Source organism: Microcaecilia unicolor, chromosome 2 (assembly GCF_901765095.1).
Source record: "Microcaecilia unicolor chromosome 2, aMicUni1.1, whole genome shotgun sequence".
NCBI lineage: Eukaryota > Metazoa > Chordata > Amphibia > Gymnophiona > Siphonopidae > Microcaecilia > Microcaecilia unicolor.
Genome location: NC_044032.1, coordinates 478,929,262 through 478,955,452, shown reverse-complemented (window position 1 = coordinate 478,955,452; position 26,191 = coordinate 478,929,262). Strand labels below are relative to the sequence as shown.

The window sequence follows — 26,191 nt, the reverse complement described above, 5'->3', positions numbered from 1 at the left end:
CCCATTACACCTCACTTGGTGGGGAAGACTAGATACTATTAAAATGATGTTAGTCCCTAAAATCACATACACATTGAGTATGATCCCTCTTTTCTTTCCTTGTGCCTTTTATAGGCATCTGGAAAAGATGCTTGCCAACTTCTTATGGAATTTTAGGTTGCCCAGAATTTCTCTGAGTAAGCTTAAGCTTCCAAAAAGGCATGGGGGAGTGAAATTTCCTGATCTCCTGCTTTATCACAAAGCCTTCCTTGTGCAGCAGGGCATGGAATGGATCGCTCCTGTAAATGTTACCTCCCCTCCCAGATGGTTCACCTTTGAACAAGCCCTTATTGACCCGTTGGAGCATTCCCATATAATTGGCATGTGCCTTACCAAAAGCATTGTTTATAATCCAATAATCAACACTGCATAGAAATTAATGGTATCCTTAGATAAATCGATTGTCTGCAACACCTCTCACCCCTATATGGAATAACCTTAATTTTAAAATTGGCAATAAGCAAGTTTTGTGGGCTCAATGGCAGCGTATAGGAATTTGATCCTTAAAGGATCTGATCCACATGAGTGGACAGACTTGGAAAACTTTCTCAGAGCTGAAAACAGAATTTGCACTATCAGATACCGAATTTTATCAATGGCTTCAGGTTAGCTCCATGGTAAAAAAAGAAATTTACAGGTAGGTTGCAAACACAGTTCCTAACCCAAACCCCAGAGCTTCTAGATTTTAATTTGAAGCTTTAGCATATTGTTCACGCTGCTTCCCACATTTACAAATACCTTCTCAGCAAATCCCGCACTAAATGTACAGGGTTATGTAGATGTTGGGAGGAAGACATACAGCACCCTATATCCGATAGCCTGTGGAAACGGCTTTGGAAGTCCCTTTTCAGATGATCAAACTCTTCTACTATTATGCAGTCTATGTATTTCTTTATGCATAGATCTCTTTGGACGCCACATAAGTTGCATGTTATTTCTCCGTCTAATCCTAGTGTATGCTGGTCTTGCCACTCTCAAGTGGGTAATATAAAGCATCTTATATTTGACTGTCTGTGCTTTCATAAATACTGGCTAGACATATGGTCACAACTGGTAGACATCTTCCACTTTCCTGGCTCAATCACTTATAAATTTGTGATTCTTCGGGATCAGTGCTATAGAAGTTTGCTGAATCCTAGTGAAGGGTCTCCTGTTAGCACCATGGTATCTTTAGCATTGAAGGTAATTTTCTCGCATTGGAAATCCTTGCACCAAGTCACCTACCAGGAATGGTGGAACTTAGTGCTCCAAATCTACAAATACGAATCACACCTTGCAAAGACATCTTCTCGTTTTGTTGCATATTGGGAGAAATGGCTACCACTTGTATCGTATTTCAGCATTGTACAGCGATAAGCACTTCCTTAGATGTATTTTATGGCCTATGCATGTTTTCTATTTTGATCTGTACTCTCCAGCCCCCCCCCCCTTTCCCTACTTTTTCTCTTTTCTGCCTATCTCTTTTCTTCTTAATTTTCAACCTAGATATAGATAGCTACTTCTTACATGTGAGCTCCGGTATTGCCTTACTTTGTAAAATGTTACTTGTTATGTTGTGAGCTTTTGATTGTATCTGTATCAAAAAATCAATAAAAAATTAAACCAAAGCTTTTCCCTCCAAATAATGCCATCTGCTCAAAACCTGTATATATTTTTTTCCACTGAGCCTGATCAATTGTTTTTTTTTTCTTCTCAATGCTAATAGGTAAAGCTCCCAGGGAAATCCCAGGTTTAGGAACGGTACTAAGGTTGTGGGATTTGGGTTCTTTAAGATATGAATCTATTCTCTCCTCTTTTAACTCTTTACGATTCTCTTCCCTTGGGTCTCCTCAGTAATCATGGACTAAGTGGTACATGTTTATTCACTTTTGCTTTATGATTTTTTTTTTAATTACTACTGTATTTTTCTTGCTCAAACTTAAGCTTGTAAATTTGTTTTTCAAAGCTTTTTCCTCTTTTTTAAAGCTACCCCTGAAGCATCTGTCACACCTTAACAGCTGCTTTTTTGTTGCTGTTTTTTTTAAAAAATAAAGTTGGACATTGAGGGGATAATTTACGCTCAAAATTTACAGGCTTGGCTGGATTTTCAAAGCAAACGTAATGCATACTTTGAAAATTATCCCAGGAAAACTATGAGCATACACTCATACCTGTTCTTTGGCCACATATATTTTCGGAGTTAGTCTACATGCATACAGTAGAAATTTCTAAAGTATCCATATAGACGCTATCCTTCCACAACCCCGCTTCTAAGAAAGCTTCTGTTCAGCACAGACAAACTTACCTTTGATGTGCCATTTATGATGCTGAACTATTATTCACTCACTGATTATAAATACTACTTGTTCAATCACACTAGGGAATAACATATTGAATAACAAATGATTTATCACACATATCTACTTTTGCTCCCCAAATCAATCTTTTAGAGAAATATTTTGCCATAAACACAAATTAAAAACAAACAATCGTCAATCAATTAAAAGGTAAAGCAGGGTAATTTAAATTTTCAATGCAAATCATTGCAGATGCAATTTCTATAGTGTTTATTGAATGAAAACAGTGAAAATAACATCAAACAAAGTGTACAACATGGGCGTAGGCAAATCTGCATTGTCCTTTCTAATTATGAGTTTGCATCTTTGCAGAATTCACAGTGTATTCCACCAGTCAGATCTTTCACAGCTCCACCTTTGACCAGTTTTTGAAGGAACTTGGTTTCCCTTGTCACATCGTGCATTTTCTGATGCTGCATTTCAGTCATGCACTGATCATCATAATAGTGCAAAGAGGCATCAGGCTGGCTGAGGTCATACCCGAATCCTGCTAAACTGACTTCATCACAAAGATGGGTTGCCAGGACGAGGGCCATAACGCCTATGGTGGGCACATTCTGAAACAGAGAAGACAAATTAAATATAGCCTTAAAAAAATACATAAAAGGATTCATTCAATATGTTTCCCCTAAAAGCAATTGCTGGAACCTAAATACTAAACATCTCCACAACAGTTTCAGCAATAATTCATTGCAGGAATACAGAATAAAAAACCAAAGGGGTCCATTTTTACTAAGATTTGACGAGTGCTAAATGATAAGACACACACAGGACTATAATGGGTGTCCTATCATTTAGCATTGCACTAAATCTGTTAAGAGTGCCTTAGTAAAAGGACCCCAAAGTATACTGAAACCAATTTTCTATATTTGACTACTAGAAAACTAACAGAGAGTACAAGGCTAATAAAAGAGAGGTTTACCTGCAGACTCAAATATTTATGTTTCAACATTTTTATTGAAGGATCAACCAGTTGTTTACATCGATAAAACTTCAAATACAATATTTCACTGCTTTCAACAAACATTGGTGTAGACTGAGTAAAAACTATCATCAACAAGTTTTTCATGTTTTCTCCCCACCTCTTCTTCCCCCCCCTTTCCCCCCTCCCTCCATTTTTTTACCCCCTCCCCCCTTGCCTTCCGGTTATGGGTTAGACGGGTTAGCTGACCATGGCTTTTGTCAGCAAGCTTCTCTGGGCATCGGACGGCTTTCCGAACCCTCGTCTTGGTCCGGGCCTACCCGTTTTCACATCCTCTGTTGACTCGGTGGCCTCCTACTGTCCTGGGCAGGAGCCCTTGCTCCTGTGGCTCCCACACCTCGGTTCATTCTTTATTGTTATCTTTGACCTTCATTTCCACCAGGTCCTTTACGTCAGCATTACAGTACATTTTGCAGCATTAGTACATGAATTGTGTCCCCAGCTGTCAACGTACACTCTCTCTGTATTCCCTGATCTCTTTCCCCATCCTCCTCCCTTCCCCCCTTCCTCCTTTCCCATCCCCTCCCCTAGACCTTCCCATACTGTCTCCCCATACTATCCCTCATCCCCCCCTCCTATTCATATATTCCATATTGCCGTAAAACCCCCACCCTCCTTTTCTCCCAATCCGCATCAGGGCTAAGACGTGTCCTTTGGTTGGGGTATCCGGGAACAGATCATAGTTGATTAAGCAATAAGCTTCTACCCCGTGGACTAGGCCCTTGTATGTATTGACCCCATATTTGCATGAAATTTTTTTTTCGTTTCGGGCTGCCCTTCACCTCTCTAGCTTCCCAGGTTGCCATTTCGTGTATTTGGTTCCGCCAATGCCAGTATGCAGGCGGGTCTGGGGATATCCATTTTTGTAGAATGGTCTTGCGAGCTATCAGACAGACCTTACAGCACCATAGCCTAGGTCCTTTCGCCTGTGTATGAAACACGGACTGCGTGTCTAGCACGTAGTGTTCCCACATCCCCCCTGCTGGTACCTGTATTGTTTTGGTCAGGAACCGTTGAATTTGCCTCCAGAATGCACGGATGCTCGGGCAATCCCAAAAGGCATGAAATAGTGTATGAGCTTCATGTCCACATTTAACACATTTCGCATCTCTAGTGGTATTCATGTGTCCCCATTGTTGCCCTGAAATATAGGCCCGCATTGTCACCCTATATCCGCTCTCTCTTAGCCTCTCGTCTATGGTGAGTTTCGGAATATGTCTCAATGTGGCCCCGACATCCCACCCCTCCATATTCCCCCCCCCCCGAGTCTTGTTCCTACTTATATTTGATGTAGCCTAGGTCTTTGGTGGGGCCATGTTTCATCAATGCATGGCTTATAATCGACACTGTCGTTCCTACCCCCTCCAGAGCCTGGAAGGAGGTTTGTATCTGACCACCAAGTTTCGCTCGTAGGGTGGTTTGATTAAGGCTCAAAATGTAATGTTTAGCTTGGACATATGCAAAATAGTCTCCCCAAGCATTTCCTATCTTACTCTGCAAGTCCTCAAATTTTATGATATCCCCTTCCCTGCTAATCAAGTGTTCCACCTTTGTGATTCCCTGTGCTGCCCACCTAAGGAAGGCCTGGTTAGTTAGCCCAGGTTCAAAACTCGGGTTCCCTCTAAAGGTTGAGAGTTCTGATGTTTCTGGCGTTCCCCCCCATCGTCCTAGCCAAAGTCTTCCATGCTTTGCGCATAGGTTGCAGCAAGTGGCAGCGCTTGAATGGTGCCGGGATCTGTCCCTGTTCCAAATGCAGTAGTGTAATAATGTCATATGGGCAAAGTATTCCCGTTCCATTTCCAATGGTGTAAATGCATTTGATTGGCCTACACAGTCCCCTATGTGTCTGAATATATATAGCTAAGTCTGGTAGTCCCAGGCCCCCTCTATTCCATCCTCCCCTCATCATTTTGGCCTGTATTTGAGGTTTCTTTTTCGCCCAACAAAACCTGCTGAGCATTCTGTTAATTTTCACTAGGTCTTTATTTTTCAGGCGCAGGGGCAGTGTCTGCAGGAGGTATAACCACTTTGGGAATATCATCATTCGTATTAAGTTTATCCTGCCAGTCAAGGATATCGGTAGGCCCTCCCAGCTATCCAGTCGTCGTCTTGTCCCCTCTAGTAAGATATTTATGTTTAAGTCATGTATCTTCTCTAAATCCATGCTCAATTGGATCCCTAAATACTTAAATGATCCCTCTGCCCAGCTCAAAGGGAAATCCTGGTCCCATAAAGCTCTCACTGCCTCAGATGAGGCCAGTGCTTCTGATTTAGTCAGATTCAGGCTTAACCCTGTGTAATCTCCATATTCTTTCAGGATCTCCATGAACACCGAAAACGATTTCTGGGGATCTGTGATCAGTACCAAGAGGTCATCTGCAAAGGCTGCTATTTTAAATTCGGCCTGACCTAGATGCACGCCTTTTATCATCGGGCTAACTACGATGTCCCGGATCAGCGGGTCAAGTGACAAGACAAATAATAATGGGGATAAGGGACAACCCTGTCTGGTTCCCCTGTGTATCGGAAACTCCTCCGATTCCGTCCTGTTGACCCATATCTTCGCTTTAGGCTTATGATAGAGGGCCCGTACAGCTGATATAAACCGGCTCCCAAATCCGTACTTGTTTAGCATGGAGAACAAGAATGTCCAGTGCACTTTATCGAACGCCTTTTCGGTGTCGAAACTAATCAGGAGGGATGGCATATCTTTGTTCTTCCTCCTTTCTAAAGCCCCTATGATTTTCCTTAGATTCTTGGCTATTACCCTCCCTTCTACGAATAGACTCAAATATTTATAGCCTGAAAAGATATTAAGAGGAATTTTATTTCGTTTTTTGTCTTTCCAGTTAGTTGTTGCAACAATAGCCTCAAGATCTCTAGCTGTGGAAATCAGCTAGAATCGGGGAGGGGGGGGGGGGTGGATAGAGGGTCAACAACATCTTTGAATACAAGGCTGGTGGTATTCAGATAACACTTCCATCATGGACTGATCATTTCCTAATCAAACTTTCTATTAAGGACTACCTAAAACAAATGGCCACAACCAAACTTTGGAAGGAAATTCAAGATATGAGAAATCTGACTGCTGATAACTTCCTAGAGGCCTTGTCCTACTACCATGTGGATGAAGACAGTGTCAGAACAGGCTGATATCTGGTATACACGCTTAGCAACAACACTAGAAAAAACAGCCCCTCTAAAGAAGGTTCTATGCTTGCCGTACAAATGTTCCCTTTGGTTCTCCCCAGAACTATGGGTCCTTAAGCATCAAGGAGGACTTCAACATGAAAGAAAATGGCAAAATCTCACTTAGATGAAGACAGGCTGAACTGTAAGAAACACATGGCAATATAGCACCAAGTCTTAACAGTCAAAAAAACAACAACAATTTTTCTCTCAACACACTGAACAAGTTGCAAATTTAAACAAGCAACAGAAACAGCCTTCCCAGCCATAACTAACTAGCAATGATTTTAACAAATACTTTGCCAACAAAATTAAAGATCCCCATCAGGACTTACAGACAGTCCCATCAAAGCTCCCACCAGCTAATAAGGAGAACACTCCCTCTCCCCCACCATGCACAGCCATCTGGGGACTCATTCAACCAGGTCAGAGAGGAAACTATTTAAAAAAAAATCCTGAAAGGTCTACAGTCAACAACCTGTCCCTCTTGACCCCTGCCCAGCAAAGATAGTACAAGTGATCATAGGCCTCACTGAAAGGGCCACTAAAATTGTTCAATGTTGTGGAAGGGGAGCTGCCAACAACACTAAAGAGAGCTGTGGTGCACCCCCTACTGAAAAAGAGCTCCGACCAGTCTTTAACACACCTTTCCTGGCAAAACTTATAGAATAAACAGTGTGCATTCAATTCAACAACTATTATAAAGAACAAAATTACAGAGCATATTCAAAAGCAGCATGGATTTAGTGAAGGGAAATCTTGCCTCACCAATCTATTACATTTCTTTGAAGGGGTGAACAAACATGTGGATAAAGGCGAGCCGGTTGATATTGTGTATCTGGATTTTCAAAAGCCGTTTGACAAAGTACCTCATGAAAGACTCCAGAAGAAATTGGAGAGTCATGGGGTAGGAGGTAGTGTCCTATTGTGGATTAAAAACTGGTTAAAGAAAACAGAGAGTAGGGTTAAATGGTCAGTATTCTCAATGGATAGTGGGGTTCCCCAGGGGTCTGAGCTGGGACCGCTGCTTTTTAACATATTTATAAATGATCTAGAGATGGGAGTAACTAGTGAGGTAATTAAATTTGCTGACTACACAAAGTTATTCAAAGTTGTTAAATCACAAGAGGATTGTGAAAAATTACAAGAGAACCTTACGAGACTGGGTATCTACATGGCAGATGACGTTTAATGTGAGCATGTGCAGTGATGCATGTGGGAAAGAGGAACCCAATTTATAGTTGCATGATGCAAGGTTACATAAAGCAGGAATGGGATCTAGGTGTCGTCGTTGATGACATATTGAAACCTTCTGCTCAGTGTGCTGTGGTGACCTTATAAGACTGGGAGACTGGGCGTCTAAATGGCAGATGACGTTTAATGTGACCAAGTGCAAAGTGATGCATGTGGAAAAGAGGAACCCGAACTACAGCTTCGTAAGGCAAGGTTCCACGTTAAGAGTCACCAACCAAAAAAGGGATCTCGGTGTCATTGATGATACATTGAAACCCTCTGCTCAGTGTGCTGTGGCGGCTAACAAAAGCAAATAGAATATTAGGTATTAGAAAAGGAATGGAAAACAAAAGTGAGGACGGTATTATGCCTTTCTATTGGTCCATGGTGTGACCACACCTCGAATACTGTGTTCAATTCTGGTCGCCGTATCTCAAAAAAAATATACTAGAATTGGAAAAGGTTCAGAGAAGGGCGACAAAAATGATAAAGGGGATGGGATGAATTCCCTATGAGGAAAGGCTGAAGTGTCTTGGATAAAAGATGGCTGAGGGGAGATATGATAGAGATCTATAAATAATGAGTGGAGTGGAACGGGTAGACATGAATCGCTTGTTTACTCTTACCAAAAAAAACTAGGACTAGGGGGCATGCGATGAAGCTACAAAGTAGTAAATTTAATATGAATTGGAGAAAATCTTTCTAAACACTCAATGTGTATTTAAACCCTGGAATTTGTTGACAGAGAATGTGGTAAAGGCGGTTAGCTTAGCGGAGTTTTAAAAAGGTCTGGACGGCTTTCTAAAGGAAAAGTCCATAGACCATTATTAAATTGACTTGGGGTAAATCCACTTCTTATTTCTGAGATAAGCAGCATAAAATGTATTGAACTTTTTCAGGATCTTGCCAAGTATTTGTAACCTGGATTGGCCATTGTTGGAAACAAGATGCTGGGCTTGATGGACCTTGGTCTGTCCCAGTGTGACAATACTTATGTACATATAACTGGCTAAATGAAAGTAATTGGCTAGACTCATGTCAATCTGGCTTCAGATCTAGGTATAGAACAGAGACAATTCTTGTATCCCTTCTTGATGATCTGCACAAAAACAGTGACAAGGGATCTGCCTCAATACTAGTGTTGCTGGATTTCTCAGCAGCCTTTGACACTGTGGATCATATCATCATGCTTACAAGGCTGGCAGAAACAGGTATCAGTGGCACAGTATTTACATGGTTCAAATCCTATTTGCCCGACAGACAATAATTAGCTCTGTTCAACAACAGCACATCATTACCTTGGAAACTGAACTGTGCAGTGCCACAGAGATCCATACTGTCTCCCATTTTATTGAATATTTACCTCAAGCCTCTGGCAGAGCTGCTTCAGTCTATGGACACTATGGGGCCCTTTTACTAAGGTGCACTGAAAAATGGCCTGCAGTAGTGTAGACGCGTGTTTTGGGTGTGTGCAGAATCATTTTTCAGCGCACCTGTAAAAAATGCCTTTTTAAATTTTTCCCGAAAATGGACATGTGGCAAAGTGAAAATTGCCGTGTCCATTTTGGGTCTGAGACCTTACTGCTGTAAATGGGCAGTAATGGTCTACGTGCGTAGCAGACGTACATCAAAAATGAAATTATCACAAGGGCCGAGTGGTAACTCAAAGCTGATGCACATTGGGTGCCTACACGGCTTAGTAAAAGGGCCCCGAAATTCTATATCTATACTGATGACGTGCAACTACTCATACCCACTGAACCAGATCTACCCACAGCTTTGAGTAAACTGACAACCTTTCTAACTGTAACTCAGAAATTAGGGGGGGGGGGGGAACTCTGCATGAACCCAAACACAACAGAGATTCTTTGGGTACCTAACGCAAGTGGACAAATACCTGACTTTAAAATACCTTTTGGGAAGTATGAACCCCCCCCTAAAATCACAGGTCAGGAATCAACCTTTAAAAACTGTCTCAATCACCTGTGGTAGCTACAAAATCTCTCTCCATATATTGAAAAGATGAGACCACAGTGGTCCATACCATGATGTCGTCATGACTGGACTACTGTAATGCCCTTTACACTGGTCAAACAAAAAAGAGCTTGTATCAGCTCCAACTAATTCAGAATTCTGCAGCATAACTGATAGAAAGCTGCAAAAAGCGTGATCCCATTACCACCCCCCCCCCCCTGCAAAAACTACACTGGTTACCACTACTTTACAGGGCTAAATTTAAAATTCTGTGTTTGATTTTCAAGGTCCTCTGGCTAAATAGGCCAGAGAACTGAAAGAATAAGCTATCCCTTTACACACTTTTGAGACGTCAAAAGTCCAGTCAAGGAGAATCACTATCTGTACCCTCATCAAAAGAAATTGTACGATGTAATGCCCACCGACCCTTCTCAGGAGTAACCCCCACACTTTGGAACTTACTCCCAGAGGGGCTCCGTCTAACTCATGACATGACTACATCTACTTCAGGAAGTAAGGGAAATCCTGGCTCTTCTCTAAAGTCTTTAATACATATGGTGACCAATGGGCTCATTATCAAAACAGAAAAAGTGGCATAAAGCAGCATTTGGACGTTTTTCTCACAAAAACGTCCAAATCAGTATTTCGAAACCTATTTTTAGACTTTTTTCTTTGAAGTCCGTCAGAAGTGCATCCAAATCTCAAGGGGATGTATCAGGGGCGTGTTCAGGGTGGGACTTGGGCGTTCCTGAGACTTAGACATTTTTCAGCCATAATGGAAGAAAACAAAAACGTCCAGGACTAAGATGTTTTGAGCAAGATCTGTTTTTATAATGAATAAGGCACACAAAGGTGCCCTAAATAACCAGATGACCTCCCCTTATTTCCCCAGTGGCCACTAAACTCCTCCCACCCCCCAAAAATGTGATGAAAAAATTACTTGCCAACCTCAGATGTTATACTCAGGTCCATTAGAAAAGCATGCAGTAGTCTAGTGCATGGAGTAGTCTAGTGGTGGGTGCAGTGCACTGCAGACAGGTGGTCCCAGGCTTCTACCTCCCCCCTCCCTGTTAACTTGTGGAGGAAACAGCGAGTCCTCCAAAACTCACCAGAAACCCACTGTACCCACATAGAGGTTCTCCCTTCACCTGTAAGGGCTATGGTAGTGGTGTACAGTTGGGGGTAGTGGGTTTTGGGGGGGGGCTCAGAAGACAAGGTAAGGGAGTAATGGTCAGATGTGTACCTTGGAGCATTTTATGAAGTCCACTGCAGTGCCCCCTAGGGTACCCTATTGCTTTCCTAGGATGTCAGGGGGACCAGTGTACTAAAAATGCTGGCTCCTCCTACATCCCAATGGCTTGATTTTTGGACGGTTTTTTTTTTTTAAATGGACCAAAAAATAAAATGTCCAAATCACAAAACCTTCTATTTTTGAAAACAAAAGATAAGACGTTTTTCTTTTTTTCAAAAAATGACCTTCTTTGCTATTCAGATTTTGGATGTTTTTTGCAAAACGTCCAAAGTCGGACTTAGACATCATATTGAAAATGCCCCTCCAACTACACTCTCACTCCACATCTGGACTAGCTTGCTACATACACTGTAATTTAGAACGGTTCCTTATACCTTATTTAACTGTTCAAAGAACTTGCTTTGAGTTTAGCCACCCATCTATCTATTGCAGCTGACACTGTACTAACCCATCTTGTCTCCGTCTATATAACTGCACTTGGCCTCTCAGGCACATGGTAAGCTGTATTGTATGTATCTATGTTATTTCAGTATTCTAATGTGTGCTTATCAGGTGTTTCATTGGTATTATGCTGGCATTATATTATATCTATGCTATCTGAATGTTCTTCCGTGCTGTTTATTATGGTATTGTATTGACATTTATCATATTTCTGTTATATGGATGTTATACAGTGCTGTTAAATGTGTATATTGTTGATACTATTTCATGGTAGTCCTATAAGGTTTCAATTTGCTATTTCCAAGTTTGCCTCATTTATGTTTATTTTTGGTCATTTTACTATTATGTTATTACTAAAACTAAGTTTTATGTTAAACTGTACCTGCTGTACACTGCCTTGGGCGAATCTCTTCATAAAGGCAGTTAATAAATCCCAATAAATAAATTAATAGAAGTGTTAAGCTACCATATGAGGAGACCACTTAGGTAAGGTTCATAGTTCATTTTTATTTGATATACCACATATCAGAAAAGTATCTAAGGGATATACAAGGTAATTTTAAAACAGGAGACATAAAAACAGAGAACATAAGACAGTTGGAGGAAAATGGCAAGTCAAGGGATAGAATAATACAAAAGATGGCAGGTGGAGCCAAGATGGCACATAGGCTAGATGTGTGCTTGAGCTCCTGATTCCCAGCAATTGAAATGTATTTCTTTGTGCTTACCTTGACTTCTTTGATAGGAAAGAGAAAAGCTAAGATCTAGGGCACCCCTCCCCCCCCCCCCAAAAAAAAAAACCCTAGTTTCAGGGGTGGTCCAGCATCGAATCAGGCAACCCTGGAGTGTTACAGCAATCAACTGAGAGAGGGAACTGCTACCTCTTTGGTGAGGTTCACCAGTTCTCTGACAGACTGCAATATGTGTCACTCAATCCCTGCCCAAGAACAGCTCCACTGCAACCCAGTAGTACAGCTAGAATGGTAAGTGCGCTGGGACACACAGAGCTGGTTGCTACACCTGAGCCTGCCAGTGCAAGATAGGCACTTGCTGCAATTTCTTCCCCTTTGAATTTATGATCAGTTTTGGAGCAGCCTAGAGATATTTTTATTTTTGTTTCATTTGTACCCCGCACTTTCCCACTCATGGCAGGCTCAATGCGGCTTACATGGGGCAATGGAGGGTTAAGCTTGTACAGTACTTTTAGGGGATAATATCTGCTTCTGGAGATCCTGGCATTGGTGAGACCAGCTGTTGTGACCATGGAACTTTGTAAGTCTAAGTGCTTTGAAAATACACCTCTTTGTATTTTTGTTATATTAATGCAATGTTTTCGGATGCTAATGTTCAAATATTTCAAGATTTCTCCAGAAATACCCAGAAAAAGAAGAATGAGAAAGGAATTCTTGGCCCTTAGGCCTAGAAGTCTTCCCTTGGGTGCTACAATTCTTTTAAAAATTTTCCTGTAAATTCTTAGTGTCTTTGGATGGTATTAACTACTTTTTCTTTGAACCCCCAAATGGTTAGAATTTAAAACTGCTAAAGGAGGAATATGTATTTTGAATGCATTAACCGAATAAGAAAACACAGTAGCATTGGTCATAAGGTTCCCTTATCTGGCTCATTGTTATTGTCCTTTCTAGGAAAAAAAAATGTTTTCTTCTCCTTGGCTTCTATGGGATAATTTGAGCAATATGTTTTAATTTTTTTTTTTTTCTTTAAATTTTTATTGAAAACAATTTTGGAAGTTACAACAAAACATATCAAGAAGTATCAAGAGGGAGACACATCACCACATGACTGCACACTGTCAAGACAATAACTATCTCCCACATTCAAGGTAAACTTTCCACTGCTCACACCATTCCACATGTACAATTTTATAACCCCCCATATCCCCCAACTCCCTCCCAACCCCTTACCTCCCTCCACCCTATTTCATATAACCCCCTCCCTACCCCGCCCCATTAAAGAACTCTTAATAAGTGGTCCAAATGCGTCCATTCTTTCGCAGTAGGATCATAGCATCCAATTCTGCGATCTGTCAACTTCTCCAATTCAGCCACTAATTTTATTTTTACCAACCAGCTGTGTACTGTAGGTCCTCTGTTCTGCTTCCAGTATGATGCAATACTTGTCTTTGCAGCAGCTAGACAGAGCCGTTTAATGCGATACTGCCATTTTAATTCTCTACGACTGCCCCATCCTAAGAGACACCACTTTGGGTCACAAGGGAACGAAACCTCCAAAGTGTTAGATAGCCACCTCTTGCCAAAAGTTCTGTATCGATGAGCAAGTCCACCAGATATAAAAAAAGGTCCCCATATCAGTTCCACATCTCCAACATTGGTCCGTGGACCCAGGAAACATTACCCTTATCCTATCAGGTGTATAATACCATCTGCTTAATACCTTGTAAGCATTTTCTTTAATTAAGACACATGGAGGGGCAAAATGGAAAGATCGTCCAAGTACGAATTAGGGCGTTCTTACGATAACGTCCAAAAATAGACCTGTATAATGGAAAAATAGTGTGGGCGTTGTTCGACAATCGATTATCCCTGTAAGAAAACAATCAAATGACGAGCGCATAAGCGTGACTAAATTGGGCGCCCTAACACGGTCGACTATTGCAGGTGCAAACGACCAAATCACGTGGTGTGTAAAATAATGTACATAGGTGTATCGCAAGTACAGTACATGTTGTTCAGGCCATCCAGGTACGGAAATATATGACGAACGCATATATGTGTCAACTACAGACATATCATGCTGCTCCACCCATACATTCATCATATGTGCCCATCTGAATGTGCGGATCTGCATGCACTGTACACCTACTGAACATGCAGTAAATGTATATTGTGTATATGTGAAAAGGGTCGGGTGGGGTGCGTCATACTCATCTATAGAAGCCACGTTTCACACTCCTGCAGGCATGTGCACGTCAAAGACGTCTATGCTTACGAGGGCGTCCACGTGCTGATAGGGGCCATATATGGAATGGATAGGGGCCATATATGGAATGGTCATCCATATATGGAGCTGTGCATGAAACGACGTCCCTCACGCAAGGTCGTCTATATAAGGCACTTCTTTTCCAACACGTGGAAAAATGGCACAACGGCGAGAGCCGAATTTTGGGGAACAGGAGAGCTTGCTGCTCGTCAGGCTGTGCCTAAGGCACCGCCACCGCCTTTTTGTACAGCACCACCACTTGCCCCCCAGGCTGCAGGCCATGCGAGCCTGGTCCCGCATCCGGGACAGGCTAGAAAGGTAAGGTTATGGCCCAACCCCCCTCCCCTCCTGTACCTACACATATAACAGCTCCGTCATCAATGTTACCAGCAGTAACTGGAGTGTCCATGCAAGGATCATGAGTAATATAGGAACATGCACAATCACTAATAATCTGTATGTTATTGAAACGACCACCATTCCCACATCCCTACAAGAATGTATTTCGTTAGGTTAGGTATGTGACATTTGCTATTAGTGTTATGTGACAATTTCGTTAGTTATGTGAAGGCCACATTTTCCAACCCCTCTTTGGAGCCTCCGAATAGTGGAAGCATGAGACCAATGAAACCTATACCATACTTTATAACATGGTCATGATAACACATATAAAGTAGTTTAACAAGCATACATTATAATGTATACAAACGGTACTGTCTGGCCTCATGCCCACCTCTCTGGCATCATCTGCATAGGAACCAACTCGGTGGCTGCTGTGGGTGCTTCACCACCCCACCCCCAATATCAAATATGTATGGAGGGAGGGGTCATCTCCACTGGGGGTTCCACCCCCCAAAATGGAAAAAAGGTGGCTCCTATGATTCACTACCAATGGAGGTGCCCCCCCCCCCAACACTGTAGACCCTCTCTCTCTGGTATGTGAATAGCAAATGAATGTGTGCAGAGGACAAAAAGGACCAACACCCCTGACCCCTGCTCTACAAACTTATATCTTACAGACGCTTTGGAGTCCACCGGGACCTCGAGTCCCTGCGGAGGCGGTTCCGCAGGGTGAGGCGGGAGAGGCCCGACGTCATCCGGGCGGTGCGAAGGCACCTCAGGGCTCGCCGTAAGTATTCAAAAACAGGACACCTGTATACAGATTACTACATACATTTCATGAATAAAGCAAATGTGTTGTACAATATCACTTCCCATGTGCCTAATAGCCACCTAGTAATACCATATCTGTCCCAGATCAAGGATGCAGGTTGCAGGGGTTCTCCCATGAGCGTGCTTGCAACGTCCGACCATCCCCCCGAGATGAATGAGATGATATGCCACACTTTACTATTCCCCTTATTGTGGTGGCTTACTGTGTCCTGGTACAGCTGCCTGAGGCCCTACTTTTACTGCATGTTATGGCCTAAATCACATAAAATAATTGTGCTCAACACCCTTCCCACTGGCCCCCCCCCCAATAACTCCTACAACAACTGCCCATCAACCCCTCGTTGCATCTCACAATGCAAACATGCTGGTCAGCAATGAATTTGGTATGGCAACATGTCCTGCGTGGTGTGTGTCAGAGGAGGGTCCAGGGTTCTGTTTCATGTCATCTGATGCAGCTCATTCCCCATGGGCATAGGCTACGCCTTACCACACCCTGCCCCATCCCCTGCCTCACGCCACCCAGCTACTGCACTATGCAAGCCATGGTGTATGCACTGATCTCAATCACACTCCTTTTACATACACAGGGCTCCACCAGCAGGAAGCTGAGCGGGAGGATGAGGAGGGCCACCACCTCCAGGAGGAGGAGGAGGAGCAGGAGGAGGAGGAGGAGCAGGAGGAGGAACATCAAGAGGAGGGGCACCTGGATGAGGAGGAGGAGGAGCAGCCAGGCCAGGAGGCGGCCCACCAGGAGGACTCGGAGGAGGGAGTCCTCATCATAGATGAGGAGGACATTCATGAGGACCCCTCCCCACCTGCAGCGCCATCGCCTGGCCCACCTCCATCCCCTGGGCCAGCTTCCGTGTCCCCTGGCCCACCTCCATCCCCTGGGCCAGCTTCTGTGTCCCCTGCTGGCCCACCTCCATCCCCTGGGCCATCTTCTTCCGTGTCCCCTGGCCCACCTCCAGCCTTTGGGCCTGCCACTGTGGTGCGCCTCCTGCAGCAGCTGGTAGATGGCCAGCAGCAAATTATAGTTGGCCAGCAGCAACTTCTAGTTGGCCAGCACCAGCTGCTGCAGGAGGTGACAGCCCTACGGCAGGGCAATGAGCAGCTCCAGGGCCCACTAAGGGTACTGCTGGGGCTGCTCATTGCCCTGCTACAGAGGGCCTTACTAAGAGGGCATGGCCGCCCTTAATTTAAATAGGGGGGGCCTGTTGGGGTTGTGTGTGTGGGGGGAGGGAAATGTTGGGGTTGTGTGTGTGGGGGGAGGGAATTGTTGGGGTTGTGTGTGTGGGGGGAGGGAAATGTTGGGGTTGTGTGTGTGGGGGGAGGGAAATGTTGGGGGTTCTGTGGGGGGTGGGGGTGGGGGGGGGAAATAAATGTTTCTGTTATTATAATACTAGTGGAAAAGGCCCGTTTCGAAAAGAAATGAAACGGGCGCTAGCAAGGTTTTCCTCGGAGTGTGTATGTTTGAGAGAGTGTGTGTGAGAGTGACTTTGTGAGAGAGACAGATTGAATGTGTGTGGCTGCAAGTGTGTCTGTTAGAGAGTGTGTGTGTGAGATTGACAGTGTGTTTGAGTGGGTATGTGAGCGAGAGCGTATGAGAGTGATAGAGTGTTTGACAGTGACTGTGTGACACATAGAGAGTGAATGTGATCGAGTGTGAGACATAGCGTGTGTTGTAGACAGTGTTAGAGAGTGAGAGAGACAGTGAGTGTGTGAGAGAGAGAGAGAGAATGTGTGTGAGAGATAGTGTGTGTGACGGAGATACATCCCCCCTCCCTATGTTTGCTGGAAGGACCCCCTCCGTCTGCGTCTGCCACTGTGTTGTCGCAGGACCCCTCATCTGTCTGGTCAGTCTCCCCCCCTCCTTTCAGGTCTCCCTGCAGCCCTTCTCTCAGGGCTGTGGGTCGCCCCTCCCCCTTCACCTGTGCTGTCAGGACCCCCTCCTCCGCCTCCATCTGTGGTCTGTGTACCTGTTCTGGCCCTCATCCTCCCCCTCCTTGTGCCTGAACTGTTGCTTAGCCTGTGGCAACAGTGGAGAGAGCTGTGCAGGACCTCCTCAGGAGCTGACTTACTTTGCCAGATGCGAAGCAACAGCTCCCGCCCTCGTTAAACAAAACAAAACAAAAAGGAGTTTTGTGCTGCCTGTTCAGTCCCAGCTCGTATTCGCTGCTTGAAAGGACAGGAGGGGAGGGTGCACAGCAGGAGCTGACTTACTTGAATTGCAGACACAGAAAAAAATGTCCCAACATAGCAGCGGGGGAAATTTGAACACAGAAAGCAGGAAGAAGCAGAGGGGGAATTGCGGTCAGAGAAAAGATCAAGAACGTGGTAATACGTTGTTTTAATTTTTGAAAAGTAAGTCCGTGTAGATGAGTAGAAGCAGATGAAAGCAGTATTTTCGTTCGGAGGACGCTTTATTGTGGGTACTAATGTCCCGGCATAGCAGAGGAGGAATTGCGGACACAGAAAGCAGCAAGAAGTAGAGGGTGAATTGCGGACAGAGAAAATAATGTTCCGGCATAGCAGAGGGGGAATTGCGGACACAGAAAACAGGAAGAAGTTGGTAATATATTTTTGATAAATAAGTTTGCGTTACCTTTATTCCAACAAAGTAAAGGAAAGCGTTTATTCCAACAAAGTAAAGGAAAGCAATGTTGTTTTTCCAGCGTTGTTGGGCTCGTGTTACCCAGAGAAGGAGTGACCCCTTTTACGTTTAATGCTCCTCCTTTGTTGTGTAGCAGTTGGCTGTGATAGGTCCATCATCCGTCGTTGCATTGCATTGCTTGGCAACGATGGAGGTGCACGTATAGAGTGAGCCGTTCGCGTGTTAGGTCCGCCCCTTCTTTTCTTTGAGTTGTTTGATAGGTGCATGGGAACGATGGAGGCGCACGTATTGAGTGAGCCGTAGGTCCGCCCCTTCTTTTGTTTGATAGGTGCATGACGCGTGATTGCATTCCGTTGCGTGGCAACGGCGACTGACGCCTTCGCCTCAGACGCTCCTCCCTTGTTGTATTCCTATTGGTGTGTTGCAGCTGTGACGCTCGTTTCAGATCATGGCGGCGCCCAGATGTACTGTGGTTAAAAGTGGTTACAGAGCTTCGAACATACAAACTTTTGAAGCTTCAAAGTGTGGTTCAGAACGTTCATGGTGCTTTTTATGTCCAGTTGGGGCGTGGCGTAGGTCGCAGAAGGGGCGTGGCTGAGGGCGGTGGTGAGTAGTCCGAATAGCCAGGAGGTCTACAGCAGTTCAGGACTTCACTGCCACAGTTGGAGGGAGTTTCAGAACGTTCAAGGTGGGATTTATTTATATAGATAACTATCAGGGTGTGTGTGTGTGTTTGTCTCCCTTGTGCATTACATATCACCAAATGGTGCTGTTGAGTTGAGAGGAAGGAGGCAGCAATATGCATAGCATTAAATGTGCTGTGTGAATGAGAAGGTGATGTATGTCTGAGAATGTTGGCCAGACAGAACGCCACCTGTTCATTCCAACCTGCATGGCCATATGTGCAGGGGGGTTGGGCCAGGGAGGCTGGATGGATATTTGTGTTCATGAATAAAAATGGCCAGCCAGCATCTCTCTCTCCCTTCCTCCCTCCCCTCCACCATACTGACCCACAATACAGAGTGCCATCAATAAGAGATTAATAGTGTACCACGTGTGATCTGCCAGGTACACACTTCCACATAACTCCAGGTACCACATACACAGTGTTTGCTGTCTGATGGACACATATCCGTACCCACAAGCCACATTGGTGGGGGGGGGGGGGGGGGCCCAAGAAGGACCTACAAACAGCTGGCTCATATTTTCACATTGAATACATCAGCTATGGTATATAATGCTGAGGAGCAAAAGGGAAACAATGGGAAACCCAATAGATGGATGGTTACTTCATCACAGTTGCAATGTAATACTTGTGTTAGGGAAGGGCACAAAAAAATGGTGCTCATTATTTGCAGCTGTGATGACACTTTCTCCAGTAGTCGATCAAGGTGTGTTACATTCAAGTATTCTGGGTTTGTGTCAAACTTTGTCTCTGAAGTGACTTGCCTTAGGTGGGATTTGAACCAGCAACCTTATGATTATAAGGCTGGTGCTCTAACCACTAGGCCACAGCAGCCACCAGGTTTTAGCCACCACCAGTTACTTTGGGTTGGTACCTGTACACACACCCCTCTCCCTCACCACCACGTCATAGGCCTCAGTGGCACTACCTGTAGCCACCTCGATCATTTTGTCCAGGCTACCGATTAAAAACAATGTAATGTGCATGTTCCCTACCCTACTACCTATGGAGCAATTTAGGAAGGTGTTCCATAATGTGCTATACACATCCATTGCATTAATCATTCTCCCCTCCCCCGCCTATGGACCTTGAGAATGGGTGGCCACTTCATAAATGGGGACTGGGGTACACCACATAAACAAGGAAGATGGAAGCTACCGGGAACCAATACAGCACCTCCAACAGCTGGCCCACACCACTGAGGACCTGCCAACCCCACAGTACAGTGCACAGGAACCTGGTGAAAAGAGAGCTACCTAACATCTGACTCCAGACTACATACATACAGTGAATGCACACTCCTTGACTATGAGCACAAAGAGAAGAGGTGGCAGACAAATGAGAGCTTACCATGAACGTCTGTTTCAAGACTGTGTAGTGCGCCTTTTATCTTCTGGAACATTAGCTGCACATCTCCCTGATTGAAATGACCCTCACCGAGGGGTGTTTGATTTGGGCCGACTGTACTAAATTCGTGGCCCCCACACACTGCCTGCTACAACTAGGCAGAGAGAATGGGAGAAAGAAAGGGAGCATCAGGGGATGTGGAAGACAGGAAACGGAAGGCGTGGTGGCTGAGGGCCAACAATAATTCCCCCCCCCCCCCTAAATACACAGGTGTACCCAAGCATACATTGCTAAACACATACCTTCATATAAGTGAGGGTAAAACCCTGTAACTGATTATTACGAACATCGGGCAAGGTCTAAGTGCAGGAAATGGCAGGTAAAATGGCAATGAAGAAAGGGAAGGCAGGTGGAGACCCCCATACTTATCTACTCATAATCGAAAGCATGTGTTCCTAATCACTATCTGAGCTGGGCACGCTTAGGAATTATGTGTATAATTGAAAAAGTAGCGCCCAAATCAGAAACGCCTATTCCCCCGTCTCAATGGGCGTTCTTGGCGCCTATATAAACGCCCACTCCGTATTTTCCAAAACCCCATTGGTACAATGCCACCACGCATGCCGCCGACCCGGAAGGGTAATTTTCTCGAGGCAGAGGTGGAGCTCCTGGTGCAAGAAATTGTACAGCGGCACCGGAGTCTGTTTGCTCCCACAGGGCAGAGGCTGGCAGCAACAGTAAAGCAGCGGGAATGGGAGGCAGTACGGGACAGCCTGAATGCTGTCTTCCATGCTGGGAGAGACGTGGAGGACTGCAAGAGGAAGTGGCGGAAGCTGAGGAGGGATGTTCGCAGGAAGGCAGGGGCCAATCCCCCAGGCAATGACACTGCCAACCTTACACCAATGGAGCTGATGGTGTACTCCCTCCTACCCCAGGAGGGCATCCACGGGATTGGCTCCATGGACACCTCGGGCCAGGCTGAGGACTCAGGTAGGTGTTTCATTATGCAGTTGGGGTATCTGTTGTGCTGCACTACACTTGTGTTGGGGTCAGGGGGAGGGAGGTGAGGAGTGGGGGGCAGGAGGAGGGAGGTAGGTGTGGGGGGGGGGGAGTATCTCTGGCTGTCTTTATGTATATTAACAGCCCACCTTTATGATGCTGTTGTGACCTGGTAACCCCTACTCCCTAGCTCTCTACCCTTACTCCCTATCCCAACCGTTGTCATTGGGTTTCCTCTTACCTGTCCTGTGTGCCCATATTTATTGAATTAATTGTAAGCTCTATTTGAGTAGTGGTAGTGGTCATGTGTGTTATAGGAGCAAGCAGACAGGGTGGACAGGGTGGGTGCTGTGTGTGTGAGCACCCCCAATAATGAGGAAAGATCATGTAGCTGTGCAGGGAGGAGGGTTGGTTAGCACCCCCAATACTACTTTCCAGTTGGCTCCTATGGGTGTGGGTAGGTTACTACTGTGGCAGAACTTTGGGGGCCGTCCTTCCCTACTACTCCTCTATTTTCCCATTACCAACCTGTGCCTAGTTCCTCCTGTGACCTCTGTGCTCTACTGAGTGTGGGCCACATGCATTCAACTGAAGGAGCCTGTAATGGGGGTCATAAAGCAGTTCTAGGCAGTTTAGCAAGTCAGTAGTAACACAACACATGCTGCAATGTTGTTCAATTTAACATTTATACAACTAACAGCTTGAGCACAACGTTGTGAGTGGTGTCCTTCTCTTGGCTGCTCATCCACCACCTCTACCCAGCTGCCTGCGGGGCTCTCTCTTTCGTACCTGTGTCAATTCCATTCCTCCTCACCATCTCTTTGCTGGGTCATCAGGTTGGGGGACATACCAATGTATATGAATGCTGAAAGACAAAAGTGGGTTATTTGCACCAACACTATTCCTCACTCTTGTGCTATACAGGTGAAGACTCGGAGGAGGCCGGCCCTAGTGGCCTGCAAGGCCAACGCCCTACACCATCCGTCCAGCCTGAACCTCCACAGCCTGCAGCACCAGCAGTCCAGCCTCCACCACCTGCACCAGCTATGCATCCTCTGCGTCCACCACCACCTGCACCAGCTGTCCAGCCTCTGCCACCACCACCACCACCTGCACCAGCTGTCCAGCCACCACCACCACCTGCACCAGCTGTCCAGCCTCTGCCACCACCACCACCACCTGCACCAGCAGAGGCCGCACCTCCAGCACCGGAGGACTTTGTTGAGGAGGAGGAGGAGGAGGGCCCAGCTCCCCGCCAGAGGCCATCTGGCCAAAGGAGGCAACTCCTGCGGCTGGCCACGGAGCTACTCCGCCACAACGTGCGCTTGGAGGAGTACCGGCAGCAGAAACTGGAGCTGCAGCGCCAAGCACTGGAGGCACAGCAGCGAGCACACCAGGAACTCCTCCAGGCGCACCGTGAAGGCCACCAGGAGGTGCTCCAGCAACTGAGACGGCTGGAGCAGAGCATCCAACACCTGCGCCCTCAGGGCACCGCGCCTACTCCAGCCCCCGTGCTGCTGGAGCAGCCCCTGCCATCAACATCCTCCTCCACTGACCACCAGCAACCACCAGCTAAGAGGTGGGCATTGCGCTCCTCAGCCTCCGCACCCACTCCTGCAGCACCCGCGAAATCTGCTCCCATTCTGGGTCCTGTGGCCAGACCACTAGAAGCAAGAAGGTGGCCCGATTTCCACGGTGCAGCCGAAGCCGCAGGCTGCCGTGGGGATACGGAGGAGGACACTGGGAGCAGCAGCTCAGAAGAGACTTCCCATGCAGCACCAGCTGCAAAGGAAGGGCGTGGGAGGGGTAGGAGGGGACGGGGGAAGGGAAGGGGAAAATGATGGGACATGCTGTAGGGTGAGGGTTGGTGGGAGGGGGGTGGGTGTGGGAGGGGGGTGGTGGTGGTGGTGGTGGTGGGGTTGACCAAACACATATGCACTGTATGTACAAAATAAATGTTCACTTACATTCACCTAAAACTTGTTTCAATGAGTCTTTGTCTTGCTCTTACGCCAAGCTGGTAGGCATTGAGCTCTGCTCTGTGGGCTGGGGGTGGAGGGGGCTCCTCTTCCAGCTCATCTGGGGCCTCTTCTGGTGGTGGCTGTGGCTCCTCTGGGAGAGGCTGTCCTCTGCGCTGGGCCAAATTGTGTAACATACAGCACGCCACAAAGATCTTGGCCACCTTTTCTGGACTGTAGAGCAGCTCTCCTCCAGACCGGTCCAGACAGCGGAAGCGGTTTTTCAATAAACCAAAGGTGCGCTCAATGATCCCCCGGGTGCTGCAATGTTTCCTGTTGTAGGTTTCTTCTGGCCCTGGTTGTGGGTGGATCAGGGGGGTCATGAGCCATGTCCTCTGCGGGTAGCCTCGGTCACCTTTGCAGAAAAGCAGAATGAGATAGATGAGTGTGTATCGCTTGGAGCAGGTACAGGGGGGGCGGGGGGATTTGGATAGTGGGTTGTGGTGGAGGAAGCCAGGGCGGAGGGTTGCCCAGTGGAGGAGGTCTAGTATGGGTGGTACATGCATGTTGCACTTACCTAGTAGCCATCCACCAATGAACTCCCCTCGCTGGAACCTGCGGAAGATGCCCGAGTGCTGTAGGATGTAGGCATCGTGGCTGGAGCCGGGGTACCTGGCACACACGTCTAATATCTCCCCCTGGGCATCACATACAACTTGCATGTTCATAGAATGAAATGCCTTCCTATTTCTGTAGGTGGCTTAGTGTGCCCGGGGGGGTCTGAGGGCTACGTGTGTGCAGTCTATCACACCGATGACCGAGGGGAATCTAGCAACAGCATAGAAGGCGGCCATGTTGTTGTGCAGGGCCTGGGGGGTGGTGGGGAAAGTGATGTAGTGTGAGGTGTGAGTTATGAAGGCATCCAGGAACTGGGTGAGACAGTGTGAAATAGAAGCCTGGGTGAGGCCTGTGTTAGCAGCTAATACGGATTGAAAACTGCCAGTGGCCAGGACAGAGAGAGCGGAAGTGATTTTGAGGTGGGCAGGGATGGGGTTACTCCTACGTGTCTGGGGCTGAAGGAGGGGTGTCAGCTGCTCACACAGCTGACGAATGGTGGCCCTATCAAACCTGAACCTTGTTAGACACTGCTGGTCAGTGAGTTGTAGGAAGGTGGTGCGGGGCCTAAACACTTGGGGCCGTGAATACCTCCTGCGGTGGGTGGCCTCTTCGTGTAGCATGCATGCCACAAGTGCATTAAGTGCATCCATATCCCCACCACCAGTGCAAGTATTAGGACTAGTAGTCAAACAAACAGCAACACACACAGATCTGTCACTTCCAGCCACCACGCCCTCTGGCCACCCACTCGCCAAACAGTACAGGAACACAGAGACAAACGGAGGTCAGGGAATAGAGTATACACGTGGGAAGAGTGAATGGGGAGGGATAGGGGGAGGGGAAGGGGGCGATGGAGCAAAGGAGTAGGAGTAAGGAACGGTGAAAGGGTAAGACACAAAAAGAGGCAGGGCACACAGACGACCGTCACAGGTACTGAACACGCTCGGCTTTCTCTCTGCAACCACCACTTCAGCTCTTCCACCAACAATATCGCCACTCTCCAACTACACACAATCGCTAATGGGTCTACAGACGCTTTCCCCCTTGCTCTGGTCGCTTTTATTTCGGGTCCATCATATTACGCCCATCTTCCCGCCCAACCAGAGCCCTTTCGCTATTCGTTATACGTTATACCCGTCCACGTCGTATCACCACCCCTAACACGCCCCCGACACGCCTCTTATTTGGACGTTTTTACGTCCACGTACGAGCGACACGGACGCACTGAAACATTGCTTTCAATTATATGGATTTACTCGTTTTTGTGAGATTAACGTCCATCTCCCGATTTAGGTCGACTCTTGGGCGTTTTTTTCGTTCGATTACAAGCAGGATAGAGAAGGTTGTTGGCTGCATTTCATTTACATTCATGGGATTTGAATGCAAATATGTTTATTTATTAAGATTTACCACCTTTTTGAAGGAATTCAGTCGAGGCTGTGTACAGCAAGAAGAGACAATTACAACAGTAAAAATATTCAAATAATGCAAAATATCGCATAGTGTGCTACATTATGTCAATACAATACGTGTTAAAATATTTTAATAGACTATAGGCTGTAAGCAAAGATGAAACCGGAGTAAGAAAATAAGGGGACTAATTTAAGAAAGCTGCACATGATGTCAGATTGCTGCTTGAATATTATCTTAGCTAGGGTAGGAGTGGATAAACATGTCCTACTACAGTATGTGCAGCCAGTGTCACTCCTTGTGTGTTTGGGTGTGAGATGAGCAAGTTAGTTATGTCTTCCATTAAAGGCCTGGTTGAAGAGTCAAGCTTTCATCTGCATCAAGTGTTGTGTTAAGTGAAGCCTTTCAGGGAATGCATTCCAGAATGTGAGGGCTACCAGAGAAGGCTCGCTAGCAGGTATCTTTTGGAGGTATCGTGTGATGTCTTTTGGAGACAGTGTAGTTAGGCATACTCCTTGGGAGGACCTTAGTGAACTTGGAGGTGTGTAGCTGGAGACCCTGTTCAAGTACTCTGAGCCATTTCTTGAAGGTCTTGAAGATCAGAAAGAGTTTTAAATTTAGTCCTGTATTGTACTAGTAGCCAGTAAAGTTTTTGCAAAAATGGTGTGATGTGGTCATTTCGTTTACTACCTTCTATTAGTCTTGTTGCAGCATTCCGAATAAATTAGAGCTGGTGCAGACCTTTTGTAGTCAGACCAATGCAGAGTGTATTACAGTAATCCAGTCTTGATGTTATCACGGTATGCACAACTGAGACAAGACTTGCCTTCTCAATGTAAGGAGAGAGGCAATGTAGTTGTTGTAAATGACAGAAGCAGTTCTTGAAGGCTGCTTGGATTTGGGGAAATCAGAGTTAAGTACTGAATCTAGCTGATGTTAAGCAGACACGGAACCGCGAGGTACCCAGCGGATAACACATCACATAA

The 26,191-nt window shown here is 45.9% G+C and overlaps 1 protein-coding gene across 4 annotated transcripts in view; it reads right to left on the bottom strand.

The window, feature by feature from the left end:
- Positions 1-2,182: 2,182 nt before the first annotated feature.
- ST3GAL5 (ST3 beta-galactoside alpha-2,3-sialyltransferase 5) overlaps positions 2,183-26,191 on the bottom strand; it is a 337,169-nt gene continuing 313,160 nt past the window's right edge. For all 4 annotated transcript variants that reach the window (XM_030191066.1, XM_030191067.1, XM_030191064.1 and 1 more), the window contains exon 7: positions 2,183-2,932. In XM_030191066.1, coding sequence (XP_030046926.1) covers positions 2,666-2,932 — 267 coding nt within the window. In that variant the 3' untranslated portion in view covers positions 2,183-2,665. The remainder of the gene's footprint in view (positions 2,933-26,191) is intronic.